At 42.1% G+C, this 25,380-nt stretch overlaps 1 protein-coding gene across 1 annotated transcript in view; it reads left to right on the top strand.

Moving 5' to 3' along the window:
• LOC134003119 (inactive ubiquitin carboxyl-terminal hydrolase 54-like) overlaps positions 1-25,380 on the top strand; it is a 43,437-nt gene that overhangs the window by 15,671 nt on the left and 2,386 nt on the right. The window contains 18 exon segments of the mRNA XM_062442251.1: positions 3,649-3,762; positions 3,928-4,010; positions 5,991-6,096; positions 9,070-9,216; positions 12,401-12,550; positions 13,201-13,393; positions 13,623-13,821; positions 14,141-14,304; positions 14,307-14,358; positions 14,968-15,327; positions 15,507-15,538; positions 15,635-15,706; positions 15,709-15,771; positions 15,898-16,050; positions 20,427-20,574; positions 22,705-23,528; positions 24,706-24,833; positions 24,994-25,125. Coding sequence (XP_062298235.1) covers positions 3,649-3,762; positions 3,928-4,010; positions 5,991-6,096; positions 9,070-9,216; positions 12,401-12,550; positions 13,201-13,393; positions 13,623-13,821; positions 14,141-14,304; positions 14,307-14,358; positions 14,968-15,327; positions 15,507-15,538; positions 15,635-15,706; positions 15,709-15,771; positions 15,898-16,050; positions 20,427-20,574; positions 22,705-23,528; positions 24,706-24,833; positions 24,994-25,125 — 3,120 coding nt within the window.

Below are 25,380 nucleotides of genomic sequence, written 5' to 3'. Positions count from 1 at the left end.
GACACAAAATACAGAAGTTAGCCTAACACACACAACTATCAACCATTGATTTATTATTAATTAATTTATTATTTTAACAGAGTCTCATGTTCCTATGCCTACAGGAAAATCATATGTTACCAAAGCAGTCTTCCACCTCCCCCTCTTCCAAAACAGGGCCACATACAATGTCATCACCTGGTAATGTCATGCTAACGTTAACGTTACAGCTTCACTAATGACAGATATGAAAACATTGTCATAATGTTAACGTCCACTGACTTTTATAAAGTTACGTTAGGTCTTCAATTCAGATAAACAACTTACTTTAACGTTACATCACTTCTCTCTCTCTCTCTCTCACTCTCACTCACTCACACACACACACACACACACACACACACACACACACACACACACACACACACACACACACACACACACACAGCCAAATCTACTGCCAATTCACACAAAATAAATAAGTTCATACACAACATACCATTAATGACCGCTGGTCTTCTTTTCTTTCCTTTTTGCCGCCTCAAGATTGTTGTTGTTGACGCTGCTGCGTCTGGTCGTACGTCCTGATAACGTCTGTACGTCATACGACGTCTTCTCTGGCGATGCGTTAAATGGCTACCGTAATAACTGGTGTTTGAGTCTGCGCGCATTTTTCACCCATTCAGTGTCAAAATCTGGGACATTTTCGGGGACAGCTTTGAACGGGGACAGGTCACTCAAAACGGGGACTGTCCCCGGAAATCGGGGACGTCTGGTCACCCTACCCTATGTAGATATAAAGGGTTCAGTCTAAGGTAATGAAAACATAACAATTCTAATTTGCAGGTAATTATTCACTACTGAAGGCATACTTATGAACATTATATTCCATTCCAGCCAATGTTTCAGCCAATTGATCCTCTAAATCTTACACACTGGTCCTTTAAGTTGAATGTTATTTACACTGTAAAGAATACTAAATTAAAAGTGATTAGTTTGATGTTTATGTGATTATTTTGCAGCGGACAGGTGTTGGTTGCTTATTTTTTACATTTGATTACCCATGATGCATGACTGCACCTAATGGTGCTGCACTTTGACAATTTGTGGCATTTTTTTCAAGCAGATGTCTGACACAATGTGCTCTTGCTGGCAGTAGGGATTTAATCACATTTACTTATCTGTGTGCTGAGATAAAGCTAATACATTTGATTATCTGTGTGGCTTTTAATGTAAAAACATGGATGCAGATAATTAAGTGGAGATGGAGATTGTATATTTTTAGTTGCTATGTGATATTGGGCTCAATGATGTCAGTGTTTTATGATTTTGATTTTTTCACAAAAAAATCATGATGCATGATAATCACTTATGTAATTGTTACTAATGGGCTAAAATAAATAATTTCTGAACTATACAAAACCCTGAATGCTTTGAAATGTCCTAAAACTCCTTTAAGAATATGGAAGAACACTGCATTTTGGTCATATAATGTTGAAATTCTAGAGATTTATCAGATTTTAAGATAGAACTTCTGAGTTTTATGTGGAGAAACACTAATTAACACCCATTTACACACAATTTGTATCTTTATAACTAATCTGGATGAAGAAAACACATCTTAGTGCAAGCAGCTGTAAAGGCACTCAGAACATATTGGTATCAGAATGTGATCAGGTCAGGTAGACAACATTTGGAGGTGGTCGGGCTCGGACAGTGATTGAATCCAGGTGTAAATGCAATCTGTACTGCGTGACCACATTCATTAGCAAAAATTGTCCCAGTAAGTTGAAAGGTCATCTAACTCTGCCTCTTCCTGCCAGCGGTAACTAGAAGTCCAGAAGTGAATGATCTCCATTCGTGGCAGCCGTTACTTTAATCTGGGGGTGTGCGGGACAGCTGCTTTACATATTGGGATATGATTACAATGTTGGCACAGCTGAGAAAACAAGAACACTTTTTAATGCCTGGTATAATTACAAAGACCCATTGATCGGATGTCATTATCCTGATAAAGTATCCAGATACAGATCAGATGTTAATACCAGATGTAAATGGAGCCTAACATGTGATCTGTATCTTGATCTGTATCCGTGGGTCTTTGTATTTACACCTGGTATTAAAATAAACATATTTTCATTATCTCAACTTGATATCTCATCTTGATATGACCCAGGTCATGGGAAGCAATACCGAGTTTTAGCCACCGGTACTACTCATAGCTTTTGCCAAGCTTGCTTTAGCTGGCAGGAGGACAGAGGTGGAGTTAAGTGACCTTTCAACTCACTGGGTAGATGTTTTTCTTATGAATGTAGTCATGCTGTGCAGATTGCATTTACACTTGGCCGGCATCCAATCACAATGCGAGCCTGACCACCTCTGAATGTGGTTTGGCTGATCCATTCTGATCTGAATGCGTTTTGCATGGATTTACACCGTGTATTCCCATATCTAGATACAGATTATAAGTTAATATCAGGTGTAAATGAAGTGTCTGGTTGGGTTGATGCTCAGAACTGCAGTAGTTTATATGACGTGTTGTTCAACCTTGTCAGAAATCAAAAGTGTTAATAATTTTTCAGAACACTCCAAGGTGGAGTCAAAAGTCTGCTATCATGGAGAGAGGGAGGTATATAGTTCAAATACAGGGATAATGACACACATATTCAGACAGCCTCTCCTAGAAGACGTTCATAATGTTGTACTCAACTCTTCCTATGATGAATGACTCATGTCATGAATCTAAAAAAGAGAGAGCGTGAGAGAGAGAAGTTCAAACCATGGCTGCTTACTCACCTCCACACGGCCGGCCATCAATCGTGCAGTGGGTTTGAATGTTGGATATTTGGTTTTGGAAAGTTACAATGACGTCAGAAAGATGTAGGAGGAGGAGGAGGAGGAGAAGGGCAAGGGGATTTCCAAAGATTTTCGACTTCTCGACAAGTAGTTCTGACTGAGTGCACTGGCCCATTAATATAATCTGAATACGCTCCTCTTAAGGCTGTATCTCTTTATATTAATAAAACACAACAACAGTGCTACCTCATGGCTTTATATTATGTATGTACAAACTACTTCCTCATGAGCAAAGATCTTAAACAGTGAGGGAGCTTTGTATTTTTCAGATAGTGGGTGTCTAATTTTGTAATTAACCTTATCAAATACTGCAGGAGAAGATTAAAGTGCGACACCGTAATCAGTCACAGGTTTTATTATTTATACACTTTCTCGTCATCTTCCTCTCTTCAACCCTTCCTGTTGCTTTCTCTCCTCCACTTTCTCTGCCTCTTTCTTTCTGCCTTAAAGACCTCCACTGTGTGTGTCTGTGTGTGTGTGTATATGTGTGTGTGTGTGTGTGCGGTGTGTGTTTTATGCGTGTGTCTGAGAGGCGCTGTCTGATCGATTGGTAGTAAATGTGTTCAGTCAGGGAATCAGTCGGCTTCTTATGAAATATAGATGCTGCTCCCACGGTCAGATTAACAAGAGCACCAACAGAAAGGAACGATCAAATGCACACACTCACACATACACACACACACACACACACACACACTGTACATATGTATACACAATATAAACAAGCACATATGCCAAACTCAAGTGCACACGCACACAGACACACACACACATATATTAATTTAAGTCCTCTTTGCTATTTGTGTTTCTCAGGAGAATCTTCTGATGCGTATCCACTTCCACATCAGCGCGGAGAGTAGAGAAGACATCTGCACAGCCAAACACTGCATACCACACCAGAAGTTTGCCATGACTCTGTTTGAACAGGTGAGACACACACACACACACACACACACACACACACACACACACACACACACACACACACACACACACACACACACACACACACACACACACACACACACACACACACACACACACACACCACGATTTGCTGAAATAAATCTGCGGATGTATTTGCCTTTGCAGTGTGTGTGTAACAGCTGTGGAGCCACATCGGACCCCCTGCCCTTCATTCAGATGGTTCATTACATCTCCACTACATCCCTCTGGTAAGACCAGGCACACACCTACACACACACACACACACACACACACACACACACACACACACACACACACACACACACACACACACACACACACTCACTCACTCACTCACACACACACACACACACACACACACACACACACACACACACACACACACACACACACACACACTCACACACAGACACACACCACACACTGCAGTAAATCTGGCACCAAGCTGAGACTGGGTGGCAGTAAAGGAAGGTACAGCATGTTCTCTTCTTCCCCGCACCTGCTGAACACTGAACTGTGCGCGCACAGTCACACACGTACATGCACATATACGTGCATACACACACATATATGCATACACACACACATGTATGTTCACGTATATGCAAGAGAAGGTGAGCTTGTGCATAACATGGCTCCTATGTACAGGTGGATGTTAGCTTACATGTACGCTTGCGGGAGAGGCGCATGTGTGCATCCTCAGAGCTGTTACATAAAAATCGCACACGCTCTGAGTCAATGAAATAAGGAACAGGGGAAGTAATCAATCAGCTGTTTGATTCAGTAGACCCAGGGGGCGCCATAAATCTATAAGTGGAACAGTGGGTCGGAGAGACTGAACGAAAGGGAAATAAGGGGATATATCGCTCCATATCCTGCTTGGAAATGGAACATGGCAGAGGAAATAGAGGGATGAATGGGGGGCAAAAGTACAAATAAACACACTATGTTAAGGTAGTTGTGGGGCACAGCGGTGCCACTGCTCTGTGTTTGTGCCTGTTGGCATTGCCAAGCTATTTTTACCCTTAGCAGATTCTGTTGTTTACAGTCGAGAAAAAGTCAACATGAGTAAGATAATCAGAGGGCAACAAAAAGACAAAACAATTGTCTGGTTCAAGCAGGATTCTGTAAACAGAAGTGCAAGTGCATTGTTGTTTTTTCTGCTTTCTTAGCCTCGCATCTGCCCGTGCATCTGAAGAGGAGAGGGCGAGTGCAGCGTTGAAATTGAGTGAGAGAGTGGAGGGAAGAGGTTCAGTTCATTTCAGGCTAATGGGAGAGCTGAGAGGAGAAGAGAAGGGGAGAGGGGGAGGCAGGGAGAAGGAGGAGAGATTTTGGATGGTTTTTAAAATCGTTATTCTTAAAGGAATACTCCACCAGAAAAAACAATGCTGATTCATCGCACACATAATCTCATACATGGCACTGAGCTGCAGACACAAGTTCATTTGGTATTCACAGATAATAACATATATTTCAGTTTGTCCTTCAGAGGACAATTGTACTTAAAAAGGATAAATGCAGCTCAGCATTAAAGCGTCATTGCCTTAAACCACGTTGAAGGACATGTCACAAACACTTTTACTAATAAATTGTTTTATATAATTACTTAATACCACAAGAAGATTAAATCAAAAATCAAATTATGTCCGAAGTGGATAAAGTTCTTTAAAAACAATATGTAAAATAACAATGTAATCGTTTTCTGCAGGAAAATCTTTCAGCTTGACCACTTCTAGAAGGTCAAAGATCACGATCAGTCAGACAGGATTAAGAAACTTGCTGACAATGACATCCTCAATTTATGACAATATAAAACCACTAATTGTTCTTTCTTTTCCTTATTTGACTTTTTATTCTTCAGATTTTCTGTAGTAACACAAATGAGAGAAAGAGTAAGGGGCTGACTAAGAGGGCCAGACATAATTTGCAGACAATTGTTTCATTTTGTGTCATACTTCTCGCTGAATGTGTGTCGAAAATCTTTGAATTTTATAGTGTGTTTTTCATTAGAAGTATCTAAATGCAGACCAAGAAACAGACAAATGAAACGAAAAATGTTTGAAACTGAAATGATGGCCCCCAAAAACATTTGGATATTCTTACAATCTTTATACACTTTATATACTTACATAAATTTGAAAGTGGTGGATTATTTACTGAGTTACTGTATTTGTTTTGTGTGTGTGTGTGTGTGTCCAATGCTGCAGTAACCAGGCAGTGAGGATGCTGGAGTGCAGAGAGAAACCCACACCGGACATGTTTGGAGAACTGCTCCGCAACGCCAGCAACATGGGAGACCTGCGCAACTGCCCGGTGAGAGTACACACACAAACTAACAATGTGTGAAACAAACACTCACATTTATTTTTCTTCCATACCATGTTATTTTTCCCCCCTATTTGTCTAATCCAATATGAGTTGAGTTAAGAAGATGAAAAAAAAAATTCATGAAATGTCTCTTTCTTATATTTAAAGATGATTAAAAAATCAGTAATACAAAAATCAGGGTAAAAAACAGATTTTAAAAGTATAATTTGCAACATAATCACTTTGGTAGTTGTACCATTTCTTGTTCGGTTTCTGTTTCTTACTTACTTAGTGGGCCTGTATTACATAATCAGCAACTCATTTGCATTTTCTTCCCATTTTTCTCTTCACTTTCTATTACCAGAAGCATTTTCTGAGTTGTCCTCATTGACCTCCTTTAGAGTAAACCGTGGTGATTATCATCTTCTTGCAGCAGGAAAAACAATTATGATGTTATTTGGTGAAAAACTGGGGGAAAAAACAGAATTGATGAGCCTCATATATTCTGTATTTTCACTAAACAAGTGTAATATAGAGAGGTGAAGTAGGTGGACAGAGGAAAGTGTGTGATTCCTTTGTTCTGCAGGTTTGTGTGTGTTGTGTTGCCACATGGGAAAGTGCTGCTGCTGAATAGATCCAGCTTGGCGCAGCTCTCCCACCCCTCTCTGCCAAAGTGTCCGCACAAAGAGCCTCCTCTCTGGGCATAGTCAAGCAGCTGCACCTCTCTCCACAGAGCTCCATCACCGCCTCCACCGCTGCAGCCTTGCTAGTGCGCACCATCAGCTTATTCACGGTCCAAACGCTGACATTTTTGTGCTTACTGTCCTGCACAACCTGTTTCTGTTTATTCTCCATCACTTCCAGCGCTGATCCTTTGTTAATACCAGCTTGAGCTTTGCTCAAACAAAGAATTTGGATAGGAGTGAGGCTGCTGGAAGATACTGTAGGTGCCAGATTGTAGATAGGAGAGTATGAAGATGTTTTTTAGTTGCCAAAAAGTCGACAGAGGAAACTGTGGGAAACATTCTTGGTACACAGGTTTGGGATATTTGGTCAATTACCAGTTTAACTCCAGCTGATACATAGATGCAGTGGGGTGCATGTATTTTTACTAAAGCTCCCAATCAGCTTCTTACTGTGAGCAGTGTCGTCCCACAGGAACAAACTATTTTCTGCCAAATTTAGAACAAATTTGACATCTGTTATTCTGTTTTGTGCTTTTCTCATGAGCTTTTAGTGTTATGTAATCATATACTTTAAATACGAAATTGTCAGGTGCTTTTCAGAAAAAAAATCTCCACAAAATGTACTTAAAAAAACTATTGAATTATTATTACTACTACATTCATGTATATGCAGTATTTTAGCAGTTTGAGGTGGAGCTGATTTGAACTACTTTACACACTGCTGGATAATTTAATTTATAACTTTGCTGTGTATTCCTTACAAGTAAAATTTTAGTCTACAAAGTAAACAGAGTTGTAAAATAAATAGAAGTATAAAGCAGCAAGTACAAGTACCTCAAAATAGTACTTACTAATTAGCTTAGTTTGTCTAAAATTTTCATCACATTTTTTGACCATCATTTCTTTGATAAAGATTAGAAAAGAGAAAACTAAAGTGAACAGGAAAAGTATAACTCAAACTGTTTATCCCAGTTTAAAAACAACCTCCTGGTTCAACTTTGAACTAAAAACTTGTTGTATTGTTTACAACCTTTACATACTTTGGTGATCATTAATGATATAAATGAGTTACAATAAACCAGAATGCTCCTTTGATTTCATTGCATGCACTTGGATGCTTTCCACTACTGCACAGATGTACTGTATGGTAATGATACAGTAAATGAACAGTATGTCTGCCTGCTCAGCTGTCAGAACATCTATAAAAGTGGGACTGTCTCTTTATTTCAGCGATGTATGATTCGTGAGGAAGCATAAGCACAAACATTTTCCTAAAGTTGTTTCATTTTGCTCTGAAGAATGCCACAATCAGCATTCTGCAAACCTACAGTATCCTTTGACCAGCAGCACTATTATATAACTCGCGCTCTCTTGGAAAGGTCTGCATAGCCTCAGCAAATAAAAAAAAAGAAAAAAAAACTAAAAAAAAAGAAAAGACAAGAAATCTTTGCATATAAAATGCAGAGATGAGAACACACCGATCAATGTTGTATTATGAATCAGACCAAATCTGTTTGTACGATCATTTGATAAATGATGTTGTCACCGACTGTTTTCAGCACTGAGACAGCACAGAGAGCTGAACCAAGGCTGTGTGTCCTGTCAATGCGTCCTAAGCTAACAGATAGCCTATGTCTCAGTGCTGTGCTGTTTGGCTGCTTCTCCCTGGCTTGTGTTTGTGTCCCTTTCTGAGAATTGAGAAGCAGACCCTGGCAAAATATCTTGCTGCCATCTCTGGTGCCAGTGCAAGACAGCCCGACGCCCACAAAGGGAGATTTCTGTGTGTTTGTGCATATGTGTGTGTGCGAGTGTTGTGTTTGGCAAAGTGTCTGGTTGCCGGGGTGTTCTCAGGCTGTTTCCGAGCCCACTCTGCCAGCACTGCGTGCATGCTTGTGTGCGCATGTTTGTAGGCTTGCGTGTGTGTGTGTGTGTGTGTGTGTGTGTGTGTGTGTGTGTGTGTGTGTGTGTGCGCACCAGCTCTGCGGTGGGTCATGACTCAAAGGAAGGATTCAGAACACACGGTTCTGAACTCAACAGAAGGCCCAAGGGACAAATACAACTCAGCACAGTGCTTCTTCCTCATTCATTCTCTCTTACAATCCTTTCATCATCTCTTTTGTCCTGCCTTTTAGCTCATTCTCCTATCGCCCAGTCTATCTTCATGCATGCGCACGCCAAATAAAGGCATGGCTTTAGCGATGTGCACCACGGTCACATTCTGTGCCTCATAACACAGAATGAATAAACCTGTTTGATCACACACTCTCCTTTTTCCCCCCTCCCTCCATCACAGAGTAACTGTGGGGAGGTGTTGCGTATCCGCCGGGTGCTGATGAACTCGCCGGAGATTGTGTCTATTGGCCTGGTGTGGGACTCAGACCACTCTGACCTGGCGGAGGACGTCATACACAGCCTGGGGACCTGTCTGCGTCTGGGGGATGTAAGGGGAACACTCACACATTATACACATTATATGCTCATTGTAACACATTAATATATGTTATGTATGCTCATGTGAGCAGCCAAAAACTAACACCCAAACACTGACGAAAATACACAGAAACAAGATACAGTCCTCTAAATTCGTTAATGAAAAGAGGTGTTTGTAACTGCAAGATGTGTCTCATTGTAAGAAATAATCATTTGTGGTGGTGACTATGTACTAAAAGTGTGTGATCAAGAACTTTCAACCTTGTTTCCCATTTTATTTTTTCCAAATTTGTAACTTAAACAACATTTAAGAACAGTAAAATGTCCAGAGGTTTTTAATCTTCATCTCTATTCGGACCTGCATAAGAAAATCATATTGACAACCAATCGTGGCTTTCCAATGCACCATATTTTGAGCCTTGCAAGTGGCAGAGTCTTAGGGATGGCAGTGTCAAGTTGTTTGGTCCAGATTTAAATATTTTGACAAATATCAGATGGATTACCATGGAAATGGGTACCCAGAATCATGGTCTCAAGAGGATGAATCCCAGTGACTTTGGTGATCCCTGAACTTTTTCATACACCACCACCATTGCCCCAAAATTTTCCAATACTGTGGATTATGACCAAATACCTGTATCATACTCTGTGTTTAGTGCTAATCAGTAAGTATTAGCATGTTAACACACTAATCTGAGATGGCAACAGTTGTAAACATTACCCAGAAAACATCAGCATGGTAGCATTATCATTATGAGCATGTTAGCAAGCTGGCATTAGCATTTGGCTCAAAGCAGTCTGCTTACATACAGCATCATAGAACCACCAGCATGGCTGAAGACTCCTCATTTAAGTTAAGGTTGTAGTTCATGAGAAAACTGTGAAAATGCTCAAAAAAGGCTAGCCTGATCATCAAACTGAATTGCCGTTTCATTTCACTTTATTTACTCTGCCAAGCATTGTGTTCATGTTAGTACTTTTGTCACATGGACAGTTCTCTAACCTCTTGAACCAAACAGATTTGACCTCATTTAACTTCATTTCCAGGGATATGGCTTATACTCGTCTCGTATCATTTTCCACATGGGAGGTCAGGTATACAACATGTTTGGCATTTACAGTAGGTGGTCTTAGTTATGAGAACACGGTTGCTAGGTGACGGTGAAAACAGAGGATGACTTGTTCTGTTTTCAAGAACACCAACTGATTTTGTGTTTCTTGTATTTCGTCGTTATGCTAGAAAGGATTGACAAAAGGTGATGTGTGGCTCCTATGTTTAAAAAAACAACAACACCAGCATATATCACAACACTTGAAGCTTTCATTTAAGAAATTGCAGATACCACATCAGGTATAAACACTTTAAAAACAACCCATAGGCACCATAAATACTTGTCTCTGCCAGCCATGTTGTATATTCTTATTTAAGTTCGGCTACTCAGAAATGCCATGAAGTTGCCGTTATTCATGTTCTAGGATAGTCGTTATAGAAATATTTATCTTCCAGAGAGTGAAAAGATATAACACAGTAAATTTCTGGATTTACAAAAACGAAATCTGTTTGCATTCCTTGGCACATGGCTGAACCCTCCATCTGTTTTAATTTAATTTCCCCAACAAGTTCTCTCTAGCAGCTAATTTATTATCAAATGCTACCAAAAACATTACCTCCTGGTCAAGGGTGCAAATACAAAAAAGATTCAAACACGCTCATGCTCAGATATTTAGACACATGCAAGGACATACATCGACACACACACAAGTAACTGCACTCACACAGTCTTAATGACAAATACAGAATACAAATATGTGCATGCTGCAACGCCCAATAAGCTCAACCAATCCTGTCCCAACACAACAGATTATAGCACACAGTAACATCCGCTGACCTGACTTCTGTTAGTCTCATATACAGTAGAACTCAGGATGCCGTGCCTTCGTCTCTTACTTCAGCTTTCACACCTCACAGACACAAACGCACTCACTCACACACACACTTGCGCACACACAGGCACACACACACACGTGTTCGACCCCTGATACTCTGTGTCATGACTGAGTAATGTTGGTGCATTTTAATGCCACTGTAACATCTCCAGCCGCATTCTGAAGTGATATCTATGAATAATGGATCAGTGAATATGAATATGTGTTATAGTGAGTCAAGTTTTCCCCCTCCATCCTCTATCTTCTATCTCCGCCTGCTGTCTCGTTTTTCATCCCGCTGCTGTGAGATGAAGCTAGTTGTTAGATACGAATCAGAGGCATAATGTATTTTCTGCTTTTGTGTAGTCATTATATCAGAAGAAGTGCATCCATCTGCCTCCAGGTTCCCTCCTCCTGCTCCTCCTGCTCCACCACTTTCACCTTTTTTCTGTCTGTCTTGTGCATCTTCTTTCCCTCTACTTTTATTACCTGTAACTGTTTAGTGTTGTTTTTGTTGTTAGATTATAACATTATAGCGCTGAAACAATCCCAATAAATAGATAACAATTGTGATAATCAGTTAACTTTCACTGTAGGTTATTTATCTAGCAAAAAATGCTACTTTTTCTGTTTTATATCATTTCACACTGAATATCGAAGATATTTGAAGATATCACTTTTGCCTGTAGAAACTAGTGATGGGCTATTTTCTGACATTTTGAATAATCTAAATGATAATAGACTAAAAATAAATAAATAAATAAACTTAATAAACGTAATTTGAAATGTTCTTGTATTGAACTGCGTGGTTGTAGTGCAGCATCCAGCATCAATCATAATACTGTAAGGCTGGGATACCGAAAAGGTTACGTTGACATTCCTAAACCAACAACTATAGTTATTTCATCACAGTCATCTGTACAAATGAAAAGGTGCAAATAGCAGCAGCTGTATCTGCAGCAGCTGATCTTACTGAGGCATCAGTGTGAGATTTCATGCATCCTTTCTGCATGGGAAGGTGCAGAATATATGCAGGACTGTGCAGTGTGTGCAGCAAACAATGAGAGGAAAGTGAAGAGTTTGAAGGATTACTGCATACAGCATATATACTAGGTGAGCAAAAATGTGCTTGTATTCACATTAACTCCTCTATCTCTTTTCTTCCCCCTACCGCACACCTCTCCCTCTCTTCCCTGCATCTCTCCCTCCCTCCCTGTCTCCTCCCCCCCCCCCCCCCCCCCCCCCCCCCCCTCTCTCTCTCTCTGTAGTTGTTCTACCGTGTGACAGAGGAGAGGGCTCGCCAGGCGGAGCTCTACTTGGTGGGCATGGTGTGCTACTACGGCAAGCACTACTCCACCTTCTTCTTCCAGACCAAGATACGCAAGTGGATGTACTTCGACGACGCCCACGTCAAAGAGGTGAGACACAGTTTGGAGTCTGCATGCTGCAACACTGGCAGGATGTGCTGTACAGTATCTGCTGCATCTCCACTTGTGCCTCTGAGAGCAGCAGCGGCAGGAACTACGCTGCATCTCAGTTCAAGTGCTGCATGGTCAGTTCTTTTGCGGCGGTGGCGGCTCGAGATTGATTATGTGTTAAAGGTTTAATCCCTGTCTTTGTTGAGATCTTAGCGCAGCCTTCAGTGATAAAGATTTTCTCATGTTGTGCTACTTTATGATTTAAGCATGAGATATGTGACAGAATGCAGGAAAATGAATGAATGAATGTTGTTGTGAATGAATAGAGGAAGCAGGGTTGTGTCAAAGTGTGATATAAAGTGAACCTATACTGTATGTCCTTGACACTTCTATACACTGTGCATTGTTTTAGATTATTGAGCTAATGGAAAAGTGTGATTACATGATATCAATACGGACACACAGCAGCACAAGATGTGTTTGACCTTCTGGTTCTGGGGGAAAATGCGTAATGTTATAGATTGAAAAGGATAGATTTAGTCTCTCTATGTGTGTGTGTGTGATTTTATATGTATGTTTATGTGTGTTTTGTTTGTGTGTGTGTGTGTGTGTGTTTGTGTGTGTGTGTGTTCCCCCTGCTGCACCTCTAGATCGGCCCTAAGTGGAAGGACGTGGTGTCTCGCTGTATCAAAGGCCACTATCAGCCCCTGCTGCTGCTCTACGCTGACCCCCGTGGGACGCCGGTGATACTGCAGGAGAGCCCCAACCCCTGTACCAGCTCCAACCCGCAGCTGGAGCTCCAGCACTGCAGCAGCAAGGCTGGTTACGACAGCGAGGACTCGGGTACAGCAAAGATGACACACTCTGCTACAGAACAGATCAGATTACTCAGTGTTTATCGTCAGGGGGGCATGCGAGGTTACAGCTGTAAAGCTCTGACCTTCAACCCTGTAATCCAACTTCTGCTTCTGTAAACTGCAGAACTGGAACTTATTTTTTTTCAGCCTTTGACTGTTAATGAAAAGTCAGGATTAATTAAAAGGTCATCTCTCTTCCTCCTGTCCCCTCCCAGGTCGGGAGCCATCTATATCCAGCGACACTCGAACTGACTCTTCGACAGACAGCTCGAGCCACCGCGCCTCTCGCAGCCGGTCCCTCCACCAGTCCACAGGCAGCCACCTCTCCAGTGAATCCCAAACCACAGTGGTCTGTAATTACGACATTGGCACACCACCACACAGTGCTGACGCCGGAGGTAATTCTGCATTCAAGTCAGTGGGCAAAGTTAACTTTACTCACAAAGTACAGCTGCACCCTCAGCTCAAAACAAATACACAAGTGGCTGCAGTGCTTACAGGGAGTCAGAGGAAATATTAAACTGCAGTAGTTGTTTTAAGTCCAATTAAGAACAAACAAAGGTCAGTTTTCAGTTGAGATAAGTGAGTTGTTCGTTCCTATTCTTCATCACTGCAGGCTCTTTAGTGGTTACTCTTATATTTACTTGCACTGCTGCCTACATAATTGCCCCCTGTGGGATAACTAAACGTGTAACTGGATTTACCTTCTCTTTCTTTCGCTCTGCCCTTTCAGAGTCAGCAGTGGAGGGTCCTCCCACCCTCCCTCTCCTCCCCTGCAGGAGTACAAGGAGACGGCCGTCTTCCTCCTCTCCTCCCGCCGGCCACTCACCTCCTCCTCTTCCTCCTCTCGTCCACTGTCCTCCTCCTCTTCTTCAGGGGTCGGGGGCTGTGAGGGTGGGGTAGGGGGACCCACTGGGAGGATGAAAGCACCAGCAGTGAGAGCAAGTCCAGGTACTGCAGCACTGATATACACAGACTTCAGACTTCAGACATCCTGCCAGGTTTTTTATATTGAGTTCATGCAGTTTACCATCATGATACTTTGTATTAGCACAGGAGTCATGCAGACATTTATGATTACAAGAAGACGTATTAATGGAGCAGGTTCCTTATACTGTCTGGTAATATTAGACCAGAACCTCTCTAACACTGCTGTTGGCCATCCATAATAACATGTGGTTATTCTATCTTCATACACCAACAATAAGCTCTGCATGGTTACTGTTACACCACTGTTTGCTTTTTTATCTTATTTATTTTGTGATTTATCTACATTGTGCACATTGTGAATTTAAACATTAATTTTCAACATTTCCTCGAATATGTGTTAATGTTAGTCAAATGAGATAGTTTTTCATGTATTTTAAGTTTGACAACCTTCAAAAATCAGTCATTTCTATTTTTCACTTCTATAAATCTTAAGCAAAGATTCTGCACATTTGAGTAGTTTTCAAGTTTAAAAAAAGCTAACTGAGGAGTGTATTACAGTATTTATTCCACTCTTTTTATTCCACTTACACTGAAGCATCCTGTGTAACATTCTCCTCCTTTGCTCTCTAGTTCTTCCGGAGGCCGCTACAGGCCTACCTGGAGGCCCAGGAGAGAGGCCCTGAACATCGACAGCATCTTCACCCGCCAGAGAGGTTGCTCTCTGGGCTACCACACCCTGCCCGGTCCCTCTCTTCCTCCGGAGCCCCAGGACTCCCTGCCTTTGGCGGGACCCGCTCCACCTGCACAGCCAGGGTTGCAAGAGGCAGAAAGGAGGGAAGTTGGGGAGTTGGAGGCAGGATTTTGGGCTGGTTGGGCAGCCCAGGTCTCTGGGCAGTGGGCGGACGATGGGTCCCCCTGCCCCTCCACCTCTGAGAGGGGTGGAGCACCAGCCACGTCTGATTCAGAGGATGGAGAGTGGCTACGAAAGCAGTGAGAGGAACAGCAGCAGCCCCGACAGGTAGGAAACTCAAACACACAAATAAAAATTAGTGTCTCTTCCTTTCTCTCTCTGTCATTCATCGTCTTTCCCTCTCCTGGTTTCTCCGTCACTCTTCAAAGCTGCTTTATCAGCATCAAACACAAGTGTGACTTCAGTTGTCCATAACAAGAACTCAATCAATGGACATATCTGTCAAGAGATGTATGATCTGCATGCTCAACATTTTTTCCCCTTCTGTCTTATTTTCTTGCTCTCTGTTTTTCGGTTTCTTTCCCCTGTCTCTCCTTCTCTCCGCAGGGAGGTGGGGCAACAGAAACGGGGTGCTGATGTCAGGACCTTCATGGCGCTCGGTGCCCAAGTCAAAAAGCAGCGTGCCATCCTGCAGGAGCTGCCTCCCCGAGCTGGGGCGGCGGCACCAACACAGGTGTCTATTTGTGCCTGTAAATGAATGTATCTACATTAATTTGCATTCGATTTGACTGTATTTTAAAGATTTATTCATCATCTGACAGTCCTGTATGTGTGTGCGTGTGTGTGTGTGTGTGTGTGTTCAGGCTCAGGGCGCAGTGAGCTGGACGAGCTGCAGGAGGAGGTGGCGAGGAGAGCCCGCCAGCAGGAGCAGCAGAAACGGAGGGAGGCGGAGCGGGAGGCGGCCATGGGATTCAACCCTAAACCCAGCAAATTCATGGACCTGGACCAGCTCCAACACCAGGGTACGGATGAAAGGGCATGGGGGGGGGGGCAGACAGAGAAAAGTTGGCTGTAGAGGGTGAAGGAGAAGGAAGAGATGTATGAAAGTTTGTAAGTTTATGAGGAGTAGAAAGTAAAGGGTCGGTTCACCCAAATTGAAACATATTTTCTCATTTACCTCTAGTGGTAACTAAACATGCGATAGGACATAAGATATCTGACTGAGATTTTTGTGTCCACTCCAATGGAAATGGATTGTTAATAACTTTTAAGTGACTATTTGTTCTATAGAAATCAGCTCTAATAATTTAGGATTTGTTTCTTTTTTTGTGATTTGGGTGAATTTACTCTTTATGAAGAAGTCAAACTACAACTGTATTCAAAGCTGCACAGGGCAAGTTTGTAGTTTATATCCCCAGAGTGCAAAGAGAAGTGACAGAACTCCATACAACTTCTTTGAGTTGTGTGGAGTTCAGCCTTTGACTCCTGCTTATTCTAGCCTGAGAAATAGCTCACTTATTGGATAGTTATAAAGAAAAAAGGGGGTTTGGGGATTAAATTCATGGCTTTGCAATTAGGGAAATGTGAGGCAAGGAGATTTAATGTTGCTGCATCATTCAGTGATGCAGGCTGCTAAAGTGTATTTTTATGTTAAAATCTTGCCTGGTGCAGCTTTGAGGTCACATTATCACCTGTTGTCTAGTTTAGCTGTCGTGGTGACTTGTATTTCCATGTTTCTGTCTGACCTCCTCTTTGTCCTTACTCCCATCTGTTCGTCTGTCTCTCAATCTGTCTCCCTCCGTCGTTTTTGTATGTATATTGGCTTTTTGTGTGTGTTTGTCAGAATATGTGTGTGTGAGATTTTACCTGAGCTTTAGCTGAACAGTGCAGAGAGTAAATCCCTGTCCCTGTTTTTGACCTACATTGAAGCTCCTGTGGGATGTTTACTGACCAGCACAAAGTGGGAAACTCTCTCAGGGTGACTCCCATTTAAAATCACAATCCCAGTCCAAGTTAAGAGCTCCAACGTCTCGGCCAAACTTCAGAGAGTTCACAATATGTGTGTTCCTCACTTCACAAAAAGTTCCTCTGTGGGTTTGTGTGTGCGTGTGTTATTATATGTTTTCCTTTCTTTATATGTATGTATGTGCGCTTGAATATTCTTGTATCTCTCTCTGTTTATGTTTATGTTTATAGCCATACACATAAAAATATACATTTCACATACATACATACATACATACATATGCACAGTTATGTATGTACCTGGTGTGTGTACAGTATATCTAAATGTGTGTGTGAGATGGTGAAAGCTCTAGACTTGACATTTGGACACCAGCCATACTTATAAAGGGGCGGTCCACAATTTTACATGTCAAAATCAATTTACTTGTGTATAATGTCCTCTGTGACCTTGGTGGAGTTTTGTCAGGTCTAAGAAAATTACTTAGTTGACATCGCCTGAGGCGTGGGGACTACACATTTACATTACAAACTGGTAGCATAGGGTTTTGAGCATATGAAGAGAGGGTCCAACAAAGGACAGAGATGCTGTATGGAAAATGTAGTAGCTAATGTTTTGGGTGCTTTATTCATACTAGGGACAAAAAGTCTGGATATTACAGCCTTTGCATCAGTTCTGCATATTACCTTTTAGCCATGTACAGTAAGTGGCATATCTCTATAGATGGCATTGTCGGTATATCAGTCCTTTTTAGTCCACACTGAAATACCTCAACAGCTATTGGATGGATTGATGTGCATGTCCCCCACAGGATGAATTGTAATTACTTTGGTGATGCCCTGACTGTCAGTTTTTATTTGTCCAATTATATGGTTTATGACTTGTGTTTAGTGCTGAATAGAAATGTTAACATGCTCAAATGCTAAGATGGCAAACCATGTAAGTGTTTAGCTCAGAACACAGCCTCACAGAACCTGGCTATAGACTCTTAGTTGTGTTTATTCTGTTTAGCCCCCACATTTATGAAAGTGCAGTACTGAATTGTTCTACTCTTTCCAGTCACAATTATCAATACTTGAAACTGGACTTAATTGCTGTGAGAGTTGACTTACTTAACATTGAAAAACAAACTGTTATAATGTTAAGACATTTCTCAAAACCCTTCTTCTTCTTTCTGCAGTTTTCAAAGCTAGAAATGTCAAGCAGCATTTGCATGACCACTCACAGTATTTTATTACATATTCATTGAAAAGCACTTCATTGAAATTATCTCAACTACACCACTAACAGCTTTAATAAGCTCTATAAGAACAATGTTCATATGCTGTGTCATCAGCATTCAGACACTTAAAGGATTTGCGTCTTAACTTGTAGACTTGTGGCTTGACTTGGACCAAATGACTTACCAAAATGTTTGTCCATATTCCTGAATGTGTGTGTTTTCATGCATACAGTATTTGATCCATGAGTCTGCAATTATATTTTTCTGTGTCTGTGCAGTAATATGTTTGTGTTTTGTGTGTGTGTGTGTCTGTGTGTAGCCTTGTATGAACTGCAGGTGCGCAGGTTTTCCCCTCCAGCTCAGAACTAACTAAATCTATATCAGGGATTATTATGTTGTGTCCTGTCTGTCCTACTGTGTGTGCTTCAGTGTGTTCAGCCTTGACACACAACACACACACACATACACCCACACAACACACACACACACACACACACACACACACACACACACACACACACACACACATACAGACACACATGCACCCCTGTGAGTACACTCAACCTTGATGAAGTGAAAGGACGACTTGCGAACAAACAGATGGCATCACTATCAGTGTGATTACGTAACAGAATTTGGTTTCCCACATCCGTATTGATGGTTTCAGACGGGCTCCAAACAATCTGCCTCAGTGTTTTAGAGGACATTTCAGCCAACTACAACAACAGAGCTGTCATCAGCCTTCCTTTATTCTGTCTCTATCAATCAAAAGTCTATAAGCTGTAGCCAAATGGGTGATGGCTGCTCCTTTGTTGTCCTGCATCTTCTTTTAACAAACTAACACCATTCAGGGTGCGTTCAAAAGCTGCGCACCATAGAAAGCTTTGTCTGAAAAAACTTCCAAACTTCTGTAACCTTTCTCTCTCTGGTGTCCATAGCTTCATGAACGTAACCTCAACGTTGACTCCTCACTTATCTAACCTTGACTTTTTGACTCACTAACAAGTTTACAGATTGATGTATTTACAATAGAGTTGCAAAGCAGAAGAAGATGCTAGTTTTGGATGTCTTTTTTTCCCCCCGTAAAATGTTCATCGTCATAGAAACACAAGTGAGACTGAAACGTTTTTGACAATAGAAGGAAAATGTTAAATGCTAAAATGTAGTGTAACTGTACCATGAGTAGAGAAGACTCACAAAGTCAGCAAACTGACTTATTAATGTATAACAATGTAAAGTTAGCCAAAATTAGCCAACCTAAGCTATTGGTCATATCAGACCAATAAAGACTGCTGCAGCTTAATTTGGAGGCCCAGAAGTTTGTTGCATTGAACAAGGGCACGTTTCTTTTGCAAAAGAGTTAAAGTGCTATTTCATCCTTTTAAATTTAACATAAGCTTCTTTTAAAGATGCAATAAGTTTATGATATAGTCATCCGTGTTAATTATTTACACTTTGTTTCTGAGAAATCATCTTTTGTTATCACACTGTGAGCCCCAGCAGCTGTAACTAATGGAGAAATCAGAACTGCAGTAATGTTTGTAATGCTTTGTTGTTGCAGTTGAGAACAGTACACTGTTACTATATTTGCTAAATTCATCGAAAAATGATCAAATTAAAAATTAACTGAAATAAAAAGAATCAAATTAACAGAATTAAACTTCTAAATATTTTATCAGGTTTCAACAAAGTATAATATTTAGCTTCATCTCGCTGTTAGCAGCAAATGAGCCAGATTTATAAGCTTGATGATTGGAAGTCGTAGTTAACTTCTCTTCTTACTATTTAATGAAGAACCAGATATTTTCAAACACTGTTGCTAATATTTTGCACTGATGATATTTTACATTGATAATTTAACCAATCATCCTATCAGGCAGATACATTCAGGAAATAAACTGGATGTCCAAATTAAAGTCTCCCACTTTGCAACTCTATATATGTATAAAAACATTGACTTACAGTAGAGGAGCGTAATGCATGCCAGCCCCCTCATAACCACTCCTTCTGCTCTGCTTCTCTTTTCTCTGTCTCCTCTTGTCTCACCTGATCTTCCATCCTCATTTATTGTCTCTGTCTTCATCTTTCACTCTCTTTCTCTCTTGTATTCTGTCTCTTATTTCTTGTTTCGTTTCCTTTTCTCCACCACTCTGTCATTATATCTCTCTGTCTTTTCTCCTTTTTATCTTCCGCTCTGTTGTTAACATCCTCAGCTGTGCTCAGACCCCTGCATGAGGCTAACGCTCATAGCGGATTGGCTGTAGCTGCGTGCATGAGGAGCACTGGGGGCCCAATCAAACGCAGGCAGGAACAGGAAATGGAACGGGAGACAGCAAGCGCCCGCCCACAGGGGCCTCGCAGGTACCACCACTGTCCCCCCTTATGTGTCCGCAGCGGTGCCTGTCTCAAAATCACCTCAGACCCCCCCCCCCTTTTCCTACCCCTTTCTCACTTCGTGTGTGTCGTCAGCTCAAGCTGCCCCCAAAACCACCTCAGGACTCCTGTGTGTGTGTCCTCTGGGTGCTGGCTGTCCAAAAACGCCTCGACACCCTCATGTGTGTGTCTTCAGCTCTGGCTGCCTAAAATCCCAGAACCCCTGTTTTTGTTACCCCAATACCACTGCACTCTCACATCATGCTCTATGTGTGTATGCGTGTCAGAATGTGGCGTGTGAAAGTGTGTGTGTGTTCTCAAACACACACACACTTGACTATATACAGTAACATTTATCCCCTTTGTGTTGTGTGTTTGTTGCAGTGCAGTAAAAACCTGCTTTGCTGGGCTCTGTGCTGCTATTGAGGATAAAAGGAGAGCGACAGAGCTGCTCTCTGCTTCACTGCTTACCTTCATTGTTGTTGTGCTGCTCTGTGTAGCTGGGTGCTGCCAAGGCTTCCCTCTGCTCTTTGTGTGCCGCTGATCTGTCCCTCTGTGCACTGTGAAGCTGCGGTCCGTCACTGTGTCTCTGTCCTGTGTGCTGCCGTGCAATTGCAGACACAGATCCTGCGCTGCGGTTTGTGTTTTGCTCTTTGTTGTTGTGTTTGTGTGTCAGAGTAAGTCAGTCTGTTTTGTTGTGTGAGGAGGGGAAAGTGAGCTTATGCTGTTTTTTAGTTTTTGTACAAGAAGTGCTGAGCAAAAGTCAAATTTAATATTTAAAGAGTGAGGTAGAATCTAGAATCTTTTTGACCATCAGAAATTTAATTGGCACCTATTTTGTTGATCAAGTGTTTTACATTCCTTATTTTCAAAGGCCAGGTCCTCTCTGATTTTTAGAATCGAGCAGGTAACTCCAAATAACCTCTCAGGCTAAACTCAGGCTCATATGGTGTTCTTTATAACTATGGAGGTTCAAAGATCCTCATTAAAATCTGAAAATCTACTTTGTGTTAACTCTTGTCAGGCTGTGTTTATTACAGACTTAAAGACAATGATTGGATCTGCTAAGTTAGTCATTGTAGTCTCCATTTTATGAGAATTCTGGTTAAACTGGGGCAAAATTTGGTAAACATTGTAAACTGTTAACAGCAGGACTGAAGAGAAAAAGGAGGTGGTGGTAAAGCTCAGCGCTCAGCCTCTTTTATTACCTTCCTCCTCTCCTCTATTGATCAACTCAAGCCTCTGATTTATAGCTCGCCGCTGCAAAGCCTGCTGGGTAATTACTAAGGCTGAAAAGAGACAGGAAAGTTAATGTGGGGGATGGGGGCCGGCACTCATGTAGACACACACAGGTCTGCGCACACTTTCATAAAAAATGGACACGCAAATTTACAGACTTGCTGTTCGCACGCACGCACGCACGCACGCACTCACGCACGCACGCACGCACACACACACACACACACACACACACACACACACACACACACACACTGATACACTGAATGTGCACCATGCCTCTGCAGATAGGATGCACTAATGTTCAACATATATCATCTCCTCACATATCAATGTATGTAAATCAATAAAGTAATATAGTGGCCTGGTGAGAGACAATTACTCTATACTGTAGAAGCCACATTTATTTTCAGTGTTGATATACTGCACTGGTGCTCGGTGCTGTAAAGGGGAAATTGCTCTTTTGAAAATCAGATTAAAGTCAAATCTTTAGTTGTTTGAGTTGGATATGGTTGGATCAGGAAGTGAAGTTTGGTGAATCTGCAGCGATCTGTCAGTCGATGAAGCCGAGCTTGTGCCTGACTCATAAACAGCATGGCTGTGAAATCCCATACATGTCAAACAAAGCGATGCTTGCATAAGGCTGGATCATTGTGTAGCTGTTTGTTCTGTATGTAAGTGAGCTTTTGTGTGTGTGTGTGTGTGTGTGTCTGTTTTCTGCTTGTTTATCCTGGTATGCTGTTGTGACCTTCCCTCTATGCAGTAACTCACCTGACGTCAGAGCAGCTCTGTTGTTTTTTTTTGGTGTTGTTTTTTTTTTTTTTTTTTCTCCTACTGCTGGCTGACTGACACCCTCCCTCCGTCCCTTGTGTCCTCCAGTGAACAGCCTGGCCCGGTCCAAGTACTGCTGACGCCCAATCAGGAGGAGGAAGAGGACCAGGCAACGCCCAACCAGGACGCTGCTCTGGGCCTGGACCCGCCCCCTCCACCCTATCGCCCTCCTCGCTCTCGACCCCCGCTCACCCTCAGCATCGCTCACCCTTGCGCCCCTTCCAGCCAAGGGGAGGAGGAGGAGGGTGGATGCTCGGGGAGGAGAGGGGAGGACGGGGATGATGGGAGGGAGGGGTCGGGGGTGAGGCTGTGTGAGTTGCTGCAGGCAGGGGGGGTGAGTGTCCGACCCCTGGGGAAGCACTTAGCCATCTCTCTGCCCTCGCTTCCTCTGCGTCTCTGGGATACACACACCACACACACCGCACACTCCACACACCTTGAACCCCCACACACACACCCTCCCCCTCCGCCCTCCACTCCTCCCCCGTCTTACCCTCTGGAAGCCCCCGGGCAAAGGAAACCTGTCACACCTCTCTGGCAGTCCCCCCAGCCCCATTCTCCCGCCGGCGCTGCTCAGCATTGGCCGAGGCACGATGTTGCCTCTGAAATCAGCACGCGTCATTGGTCCTCCTGGAGTTTGGACCGCCCCGACGCTGTTGTGACGCCATACGACACACCCCCAGACCGCTGTGTCCCCATCAGGCCGCATCTGTCCAGCCAGAACTACAGCTACAGTTGCCAGTCCTCTCCAGGGCACTACAGCTCCCAGCATGCCCCAGGGCAACACAGTGATCCTTGCTGTGACCATGAAGAGGCTGAGCTGTCTGAGCTTGACTCCCTTTACCAGGCCAGTCTGCAGGCTGGAAAGACAGGTGCAAACACACTAATACACAAACACACACACACACACAGAGGTATACACAAACGTTACTGTAAGAGAAAACATCAAGTCCAAGCAAGTGAAATGTTTTAGTTCTTTACCTTGAATTACATTAACAATTCAAGTATAATTTGAATGTTCATCCCTAAAAAATTGTATAGTATAGCTTAAATGATTAGTTGATTAATTGATCAATCAACAGAAAAGTAGTTACCAATTATTTTGATATCAGATTAGTCATGTAAGTAATTTCATCATCATTGTACATTGAATATTTTTTAGTTTTAGTTTTGGACTGTTGGTTGGACAAAAGAAGGAAATAGGAAAGTTTGTAAATGCAGATTTCACTATTTTGCACATTTAATGGAATAAATAGTCAATTCAATAACCAAAACAATAATAAGATGAATTAGTTAATAATGAAAATAATCATAAGTTGCAGCCATACGCTGTAAATTCAGTTTTCTACAATATGTTGTATGCACAGTGCTATTAGGATACAATTAGGGACAGTAAAGCTAAAAATAAACACAATCATAAAAGTAAAATGTGTTGTATGCAATATCTAAATATCACAGAAGATATTTAGATATCCGATAAAAAGGGAAAAGCAGCATCTTCCCAGAATCAACTACCACAAATCAATGTTTGTTCTGTATACTCAGAAAATACTTTATCATTAAAACTATCAGGAGTAAATTTGCACATAGGTTGCTGCAGTCGATCTGTAGATCTACTGTAATGTTTCTTACTTTTGTTTGTTGTTGTTATAGCAAACACTCCAATTCTTGGAGTTTTTTTGTTGTGCTGTGACATCACTTAACTAACTCACAGAACTTTTTATTAAATTCTGGCCAAATTTCAAAGTTTCAAAAGGTAAATTACAGGAAAATGTATATAAATTGATACACAGGAGGAATTTTTAATTTGCTAAAATGGTACAAGCATAAAAAATTGAATTCTGTGTTTGATTATTTTATTCAATAAGTCTGATACATTGCTTCAGTGGGGAAGAAGCAGAATTTAAATGGAAGGTATAAATTAGGTTGTCAAAAGGTACGGTACAAAATGTTTTACCCAAGCTAAGTTAGGCAACATTTAAGGAATATTAGAGTTTAGCACCTGACATGTTCTGCACAGCATCCTAATATGTTTGTGTGTGATTACAGGCTGCAGCCCATCAGAGAGGCTCATATCCAGGGTGGGAGGGCAGGCTCGCTCCAAGACCCCCAGTGCAGACATGGAGAGGAGTGTGTATGGGGCGGACTGCACCAGCACCCCCACCTACCTCAACAAGGTAACATTGACTTAGTCTTTTTCACAGAATCCCCTCACATGTTCACAGGTCGTCAGTTAGATCCACAGTCACCTGACAGTCATTTTCTCTCTCTCTCTCTCTCTCTCTCTCTCTCTCTCTCTCTCTCTCTCTCTCTCTCTCTCTCTCTCTCTCTCTGTAGCCAGTGACGTTGCAGGAACTGCGTTTTGGGGTGGAGCCTGATGATGGGGAAAACCTGAGACGAATCGGACGCAGCCTGAGCGGCACAGTTGTGACCTCCCAACGCAGCCGCCTGACTGCAACCCGCAGCTTTGTAAGTGTGACTACCTGTGCTCTGCTGCCTCCCTGTGGCCATGCTATTAAACTGCATCTGCCTGATGTCCCGCCGTGGCACTTTACGCATTGCTTCACCCTGTGCTCTTCTCCCCTGCTGTTTGTCTTGTTTCTTCCTTTCGTCCTGCTTTTCAATTTCCAATCTGTCCCTCTGCTCTCTTCTTCTCTTCCTGTTCCGTCCCCTTCTTCTATTTCTTCTTCTTCTTTTTCTTATTCTCCTCCTTCTCCTTCTCTC

This window comes from Scomber scombrus, chromosome 21 (assembly GCF_963691925.1).
Source record: "Scomber scombrus chromosome 21, fScoSco1.1, whole genome shotgun sequence".
Lineage (NCBI taxonomy): Eukaryota > Metazoa > Chordata > Actinopteri > Scombriformes > Scombridae > Scomber > Scomber scombrus.
The sequence above is the reverse complement of the archived record's forward strand: the minus strand, read 5'-3'. Positions and strand labels throughout refer to the sequence as shown.